General features: G+C 42.0%; 1 protein-coding gene across 1 annotated transcript; it reads left to right on the forward strand.

Annotated features, from left to right (window-relative positions):
• The first annotated feature begins 376 nt into the window (after window positions 1-376).
• LOC130111909 (carbohydrate sulfotransferase 1-like) lies at window positions 377-1663 on the forward strand. Its single transcript, XM_056279207.1, has one exon. It carries the CDS (start codon window positions 377-379, stop codon window positions 1661-1663), a length of 1287 nt encoding a protein of 428 aa, XP_056135182.1.
• The last annotated feature ends 6911 nt before the right edge of the window (window positions 1664-8574 follow it).

The following is an 8574-nucleotide window of genomic DNA, read 5'->3' on the forward strand; positions in this document are numbered from 1 at the left end:
GCAATTTCTCCAGATTACCTCAACAAATTAACAGCTAGAATGCCAAAGGTCTGCAATGCTGTAATTGCTGCAAATGGAGGATTCTTTGACGAAAGCAAAGTTTGATGTAAAAAAAATCTTATTTCAAATACAAATCATTATTTCTAACCTTGTCAATGTCTTGACTCTATTTTCTATTCATTTCACAACATATGGTGGTAAATAAGTGTGACTTTTCATGGAAAACACGAAATTGTTTGGGTGATCCCAAACTTTTGAACGGTAGTGTATGCTGTCCCTATAATAAAGAAAACTTAAATTCACTAAGTGATCCAAAATATTTGTTTTCAGGGAGGATCTGGCATGGACCGACCTGTCTAAATGAAGTGGTTCAGCCATGCAATGTTCCTGGAAGGCAGTGATCGTACTGGCCTTGGCATCTATCGCCATCCAGTACACCGCCATCCGGACACTCACCTCCAAGCCTTTTCAGCTGTGCCCCCTGCCCAGCCCTCAGAACTGTGGCCTCGGGGGGCAGGAGACAGAACCCCCCTTTGAACGGGTGGCAGCAGGAAGTGGAGGATGTGACGACTATCCTTACTTCTCCTTCAACGCCACCCGCAAGACCCACATTTTGGTGCTGGCCACCACTCGCAGCGGCTCCTCCTTTGTGGGCCAGCTGCTTAACCAGCATCAGGATGTATTCTACCTGTTTGAGCCTCTCTATCATGTGCAGACCACGCTAATACCACGTCTGTCGCACAGCCGCAACACTGCTGACCGGCGCGTGATGCTGGGTGCCAGCCGGGACCTCTTGAGGAGTCTTTATGGTTGTGACCTCTATTTCCTGGAGAGCTACATCAAACCGACACCCACCAACCACACCACAGACAAACTGTTCCGTCGCGGTGCCAGCCGGGCTTTGTGCCAGCAACCTGTGTGCGATGTGTTTGGCCTATCTGATGTTAATGTGGAGGAAGGAGACTGTGTCAAGAAGTGTGCAGCCCTAAATATGACCTTAGCAACCCAGGCATGCCGCGAGAAGCGATACGTGGCAATCAAAATTGTCCGAGTGCCAGAGATCGGGGACCTGCGTGCCTTGGTAGAAGACCCACGGCTGAACATTAAAGTGATTCAACTTGTCAGAGACCCACGTGGGATACTCTCATCACGCATTGAAACATTCAGGGATACTTACCGTCTGTGGCGTATATGGAGGGCTACGGGACGGAGGCCTTACAATCTAGACTTGAGTCAGCTCACAGTTGTCTGTGAGGACTTTCTCAGCTCTGTGTCAACTGGTCTCAGTCACCCTCATTGGCTGAAAGGGAAATACATGTTGGTACGCTACGAGGATTTGGCCAAAAATCCGCTCCTCAAGACAAAGGAGATCTATGACTACTTGGGGTTGCCTATGGATAGAAATGTAGAGGACTGGATAAATGCAAACACAAGGGGCAGCAATGAGCCTTCAGCTAAACACAAGTTTGGTACAGTGAGAGACTCAGCAGCTAATGCAGAAAGTTGGCGTTTGAAACTATCATATGACATGGTGGAGTATACACAGACCGTGTGTCCAAAAGTGCTTCACCAGCTTGGATACAAGGCAGTGAAATCAGTGGAGGAATTGAAAAACATGTCTCTCTCACTGGTACAGGATAAAACTTTTGTACCTTTTTTGTAACAAAGATAGTTCTCTAATGACTATTTTTGATATATTTATAAACGCTACCTTTATGATTTCCTTCATGTTTTTTTTTCTGTATCTTTATTTCTTAAAATTTGCACTAAATTTAACTGATCCTTGAATGCACCTAGGGAACGATAGATGAGTCCCCACTTCTATAGAAACAGCACACATTTAAATCAAAGTTATCAAAACAAGTTGGTTTACAAATATCTCATTATTGACTTTTCCATGAATAGAGCCTAAATAAGACACTGTTTTCATTAATTTTCTGAATGCAAGCTGTTGTGTCAACAAAAGTGATGTTGCCCATCAAAGGGTGGGAGTGGGGGGGGGGTTTCTGGTCTGTGTAGCAAATATGTATTTTTTGGACCTGTGATGACAACATTGGACTGTACAAGCCCTATTGTGCAATAAATAGTGAATGTCGCAGTCAACCTTTACCACAATGGCATTTCTATCCATGTGGGCCAGAGATATTTGTGAATGATGTCACAAGGCAAAGGGTAATTGTAGACAATTAAAAGGCACTTTTGTCGATGAGACATAAACCTACCAGGGATCATGAATGTTTCATCATACGATTTAGACTCATCTGTGTTGGACAAACAACTAACGACTAGTAATACGGAAATCCTCATCAGTTATTAAGCTCACATTATAATCAATTTAGTAGAAGAAGAAACTTCTGTTGGATGTTGGCGTTTCTTTAAAATGTAAAGGCGTACTTTCAAATATGGATTTGGACTTTTTGCAGGTTTCAACTGAAGGGTGAGCTGAAGCCTTCAGACATAGAACCATATAAACCTGGTATTTATTAGTTTGTTTGTTTGTTTATTTATTAATATTGTGTGTGTGTGTCTCTCTCTCTCTCTCTCTCTCTCTCTCTCTCTCTCTCTCTCTCTCTCTCTCTCTCTCTCTCTCTCGCTCGCTCACTCTCAACAGTACATAAGATGCAATTTGTATAGACTAATTCCAATTCCATTTATTTAGAGTGCGATATTAATATGAACCACTACTATGAATGTGCACACTACTCCAGTCAAGAGTCTTTACATGACTCACACTTTGAAAACATATTGTAAGTCCTCTGAGATGTTGCTCCATTGCAGCATAAGCCTTTAACATGGCACTGATATTGGGTTAGGGGTTTCTTTTTTCTCACTGGGGCTGTATCCATACTGTAATGTGATGCCGTCATGTCAACATAAAGCACTTGGCATCCTGGGTCTAGAACATCACTATAGAAATGCAGCCATTCATTCACTGTTTTTATCATGATAAGTTTTACTCAAAAGAACAACGATACATAACCTAGGACTACTATGAAGCTATAGTATACCTTTATCTGTAATGGGAGCATGTTGATAACTCAGATTGAAAACAAGGGGTGGCATCTTTGACTTCTCGGGATCCGTTATGATCAATGACATGTATGCATATTCTTAAATGAAAATATGAATATTTGTTGACAATGTATATGAGATGGTGGCTCATGAATCTTTATCATGACAATGAAACATTGAGATTAATTTCTGAGAAAGATATCTTTCTGGACAAAAATGGCTTAAAAAGAAAATGTAAAGGTTTGTTTTCCTGCACGGACTGTTTAGATAGGAATAAAACAAGCACATTTACAAAGCATGACTACATTTAGTCAGAGGCACTACAGTGAATCACTGCCCATCAGCTGAATACTCCACTAACTAAAGCAACGTAAGAAAATTAGAAATCATAAAAAAAAGTCATCAAAAACCATAAGATATACATTTTTCACTTTTACTGTACTGCTTTGTTTGATTTTGTTTAACAGGAAAAAAACAAAAACACGGCATTTTTCACAAGTGCAAATGCATTGCATTACGCTTCTCTTTTTAATCAGGCATGGAAAACAATAATGATGATGATGAAAATATAATGATAATGATAATAATAAGTAATAATATTATAATAAAAATGGTGATAATAATGAGATTGATAATAATCCCCTAAAGGTACAATTCTCAATAAAAGGAAGTATCTGACCTGCTTTCAAAACACTTTCTAGTGTTACTGAACTTAATAAGAGGTAAGATAAAACTGTGGTGAAAATTGCAGTCAGTCGTTTTCTTTATTGTAAAGCGAGCCACATCATAAGGTATTGGTACTGACAGCCTTTACTCCACATTTAGAATAAATCTTTGCAATGGTTACATAAGCAGCCGAGTTGTGTTGAAACTACATCATTTTGCGGAGAGGTGACCCGCTGTGACTATGTCTCCATACTTGTGCAGAGGAAGGCAAATCATCTGCCAGTGAAGGCGGCATGTTGGAACAAACAGCATTTCTGATGGACAATGCACTCTGAAGATCTCTTCCTAATGGAGAGCAGACACTACAGCCAGTGTGGGTTTACAACGTGAAACTCACTCAGAATCATACGGACTCCTGCACTGTGCAAAGTTTGTCAGAACATATTTGAATATCAAGATCTGCCCATAAAATTTAAGTAGTTTAGATTCACATCAGTCAGTCATAAAAGTGAGATTAGACCAATTCAGCCCTCGTTTTATCATCATTTGGAAGTGTTTTTTACCCTTGTAAATCTAGCGTATTATAATACTTGGCCCATAAGCCACAAAGCCATAAAAGACAGCTCTCCATTAATTTATGGAGCCATATCGTCTCCTAATTATTGGTCACATTTGTTTCATGTGCAAAAATAAACACGTCTTGTAGATATATTGTTTGGGGATAAAAATATAAAAAGAACACCGATAGATTAATAAATGAATAAATGTAACAATTCAAATTTCACTACCTTATCATGTATTCTGTTTCTTCGAGATGTTCCCATCATCCCCCCCCCCAAACATAATGGATTACAGAGATCATTGGAATGTAGAGTAGCGATAAAACATTTATCCAGATTTCTGTTTCTGACCTGCTAAGACTTTTCCATGTTTCTGCCGTTAGACTCAGATCTCTAAAATGGTGTCATTACAAATGACGGTACAGCTGGATGACATGCAAATGGAGCATGAACTGTGACAGTGAAAAGCTCCCAGGAGAGGCTGTGTGGCGAGAACAGTGTAGTGTAGCTGTCCATTGATTTCCTTGCACTGTCCACTTGTTTACCCATAAGAGATAAACCCCGTGAATGGAGCATCACACACTCAGTCTCATCAGTATTGGCGACTGGATGTCCATTGAAATGCAGAGCACAAACCTTTGATCCTCCTCTGTGCTGCGGCTCAAGGCAAGCTCGCTCGCTCGCGCTCTCTCTCTCTCTCTCTCTCTCTCTCTCTCGCTCTCACACACACACACACACACACACACACACACACACACACACACACACACACACACACACACACACACACACACACACATACTTTCACTCCCTCCCCATGCCTATGATTTTTCCATCCTCCTCCGCCTCCTCTTTTCTTACAGAGATCTCAGGAGATTCTTCCTTTGCCTCTGTGCTCAGTGTATTTTTCACATTACTTCTGAATCATCATGTTGCTCTCGACATAATTTTGATTTCGAACTAGAAAGTACAGGAGAGAAGATTGTTGCCTGTTTGGGTGTCAGCATACATTTTTCTTCATGCATCAGCAAAGCAGCAGTGCCAAATGTGACAGCTGTACTGCAGAGACATGTTTTGGTTTTTTTGGGGGGGGGTTTCTGCATGACAGTCTCTTGATCTTTGACCTGTCTGTCTGGGAAAAAAAACCCTCTTTGAGTCCTCTGTATTCATGCAAGATGCAAAGGACTGAAAATATGTAGCAGGAACACCAACCCCTGAAAGCTTAAGTAGTACTGTCTTTTTATTTTGACACTATTTTTTGTAATTGGAAAATGTTAAGAGTTCATGTGTAGTCCTTCAGTTGTTCCCTGCTGAAGTGACTCAGCTCAGTTCTTCTATTAGGTGCTTCATGACTTTGGTTTGATGAGGATGAAGCCCCTCCAAATCTGACCCTCACCCACAGTTTGGGGGCCTGTTTCCCATGTGTTTGTGTCTTCAGGCGCCCGCCGATCCCCACATGTTGTTTGTTGTGTCCCTGGGCAAAACATATGGTTTTCAAACCCCCTGACAGAAAGTACACCAAATCCCCTCACTCTTTCTCTTTTTATTATTATCCCCTCATAAAATCACCTCAATAATCAGAATCTTACCCTATTTGGCATTGTGACAGATCAGCTAGGGAGCTATTTGGTCCCACATGCCCTCTACTCACACCAGCGAACTGTCAGGATATACTGGTAGGTTAATTACTGTTTGTTAGTGAGAAGACTTGCTGCAAGTGAACAACTTTATTTTCACAAATATGCGGCTATTAGGTGGCCATTACAACAGCAGGCCCTAGATGCAGTTCAAGAATGACCATTACTGGAACATCCATCCATCCGTACATCCATCCATTATCCAAACCGCTTATCCTGCTCTCAGGGTCACAGGGAAGCTGGAGCCTATCCCAGCAGTCATTGGGCGGTAGGCAGGGAGACACCCTGGACACTCTGCCAGGCCATCACAGGGCTGACACACATACACACACACACACACAGACACACTCACACCTAGGGACAATTTAGTATGACCAATTCACCTGACCTACATGTCTTTGGACTGTGGGAGGAAACTGGAGCACCTGGAGGAAACCCACGCAGACACCGGGAGAACATGCAAACTCCACACAGAGGATGACCTGGGATGACCCCCAAGGTTACTGGAACACAACATCACAAATCTTTCTCCTTGTCTTTCTACACTTCCTTGTATATGTGTGTGTGTGTGGGGGGGGTGTTTTTTTATGCATGCATGTGCATGATCATAACTTCAGACTCTTTTGTTAGTACCCTATGCATACGCCAGGGAACGCTTAAAGGTAAATGTAGATAAAGCTGAGAGTTTGATCAAGATCCTACAAATAGGATCAAAATCAGAATCAGGTTTATGTGGTCAATTATGTGAAGGCCTACACGTACAAGGAATTTGACTCCAGATCCACCATTGCTCTCCATGTACTTACACAGAATAGACATGCGGCTAAAACAAAGACAACAAGGTAAACATAAATATTTAACTACTATGTATGGCTATATATATATATATATATATATATATATATACACTCACCGGCCACTTTATTAGGCACACCTGTCCAACTGCTCGTTAACGCAAATTTCTACTCAGCCAATCACATGGCAGCAACTCAATGCATTTAGGCATGTAGACATGGTCAAGACGATCTGCTGCAGTTCAAACCGAGCATCAGAATGGGGAAGAAAGGTGATTTAAGTGACTTTGAACGTGGCATGGTTGTTGGTGCCAGACGGGCTGGTCTGAGTATTTCAGAAACTGCTGATCTACTGGAATTTTTACGCACAACCATCTCTAGGGTTTACAGAGAATGGTCCGAAAAAGAGAAAATATCCAGTGAGCGGCAGTTCTGTGGGCGAAAATGCCTTGTTGATGCCAGAGGTCAGAGGAGAATGGCCAGACTGGTTCGAGCTGACAGAAAGGCAACAGTAACTCAAATAACCACTCATTACAACCGAGGTATGCAGAAGAGCATCTCTGAATGCACAACACGTCGAACCTTGAGGCAGATGGGCTACAGCAGCAGAAGACCACACTTGGGTGCCACTCCTGTCAGCTAAGAACAGGAAACTGAGGCTACAATTCGCACAGGCTCACCAAAATTGGACAATAGAAGATTGGAAAAACGTTGCCTGGTCTGATGAGTCTCGATTTCTGCTGCGACATTCGGATGGTAGGGTCAGAATTTGGCGTCAACAACATGAAAGCATGGATCCATCCTGCCTTGTATCAACGGTTCAGGCTGGTGGTGGTGGTGTAATGGAGTTGGGGATATTTTCTTGGCACACTTTGGGCCCCTTAGTACCAATTGAGCATCATGTCAACGCCACAGCCTACCTGAGTATTGTTGCTGACCATGTCCATCCCTTTATGACCACAGTGTTGCCATCTTCTGATGGCTACTTCCAGCAGGATAACGTGCCATGTCATAAAGCTCGAATCATCTCAGACTGGTTTCTTGAACATGACAATGAGTTCACTGTACCCAAATGGCCTCCACAGTCACCAGATCTCAATCCAATAGAGCACCTTTGGGATGTGGTGGACCGGGAGATTCGCATCATGGATGTGCAGCCGACAAATCTGCAGTAACTGCGTGATGCTATCATGTCAATATGGACCAAACTCTCTGAGGAATGTTTCCAGTACCTTGTTGAATCTATGCCACGAAGGATTAAGGCAGTTCTGAAGGCAAAAGGGGGTCCAACCCGGTACTAGCAAGGTGTACCTAATAAAGTGGCCAGTGAGTGTATAGTTCAAGTATCTCGGGGTCTTGTTCACAGAAGTGCCAACATTGAAAAGTTGAAAACCAGAAAAGCAAGGGTGAAAAACCAGAATTTGCCCATAAAAATCAGAACATGGTCATCGGTGGCAAAGTGAACTCGAAAAAAGTACCTCATACCATTCTAAATGTATTATCGTTGATTTATTGTTACTGTTATTCATTTCAAATGTGTATTTGAAATGGTCAAACAACAGTCGGTGATCCACTCCCTCACCATTATGAGAATGAGAACATTCACAAACAACAGTCGGTGAATTAGGCTAGAACTACTACATCAAGTACTGTACATTAAACTACTGTATATTTGCTCCACTACAAGACTTTGAAGAGCACAGCACTGTTCCTTTAAATTGGATGCCATTAGACTATTTTCCAAGGAAGGAGAGAAGCTAGCCTTTTTTTAGGGTGGGTTAACCATCACTTTAACACAGGAAATTCCCCATAGACTATTAGATGACACTAGATTAGTATTCACACCGATCAGCCACAACATTAAAACCACCTGCTTAAACCAATTTTTTCATGATTAAAAATGCT

Source organism: Lampris incognitus, chromosome 4 (genome assembly GCF_029633865.1).
Source record: "Lampris incognitus isolate fLamInc1 chromosome 4, fLamInc1.hap2, whole genome shotgun sequence".
NCBI lineage: Eukaryota > Metazoa > Chordata > Actinopteri > Lampriformes > Lampridae > Lampris > Lampris incognitus.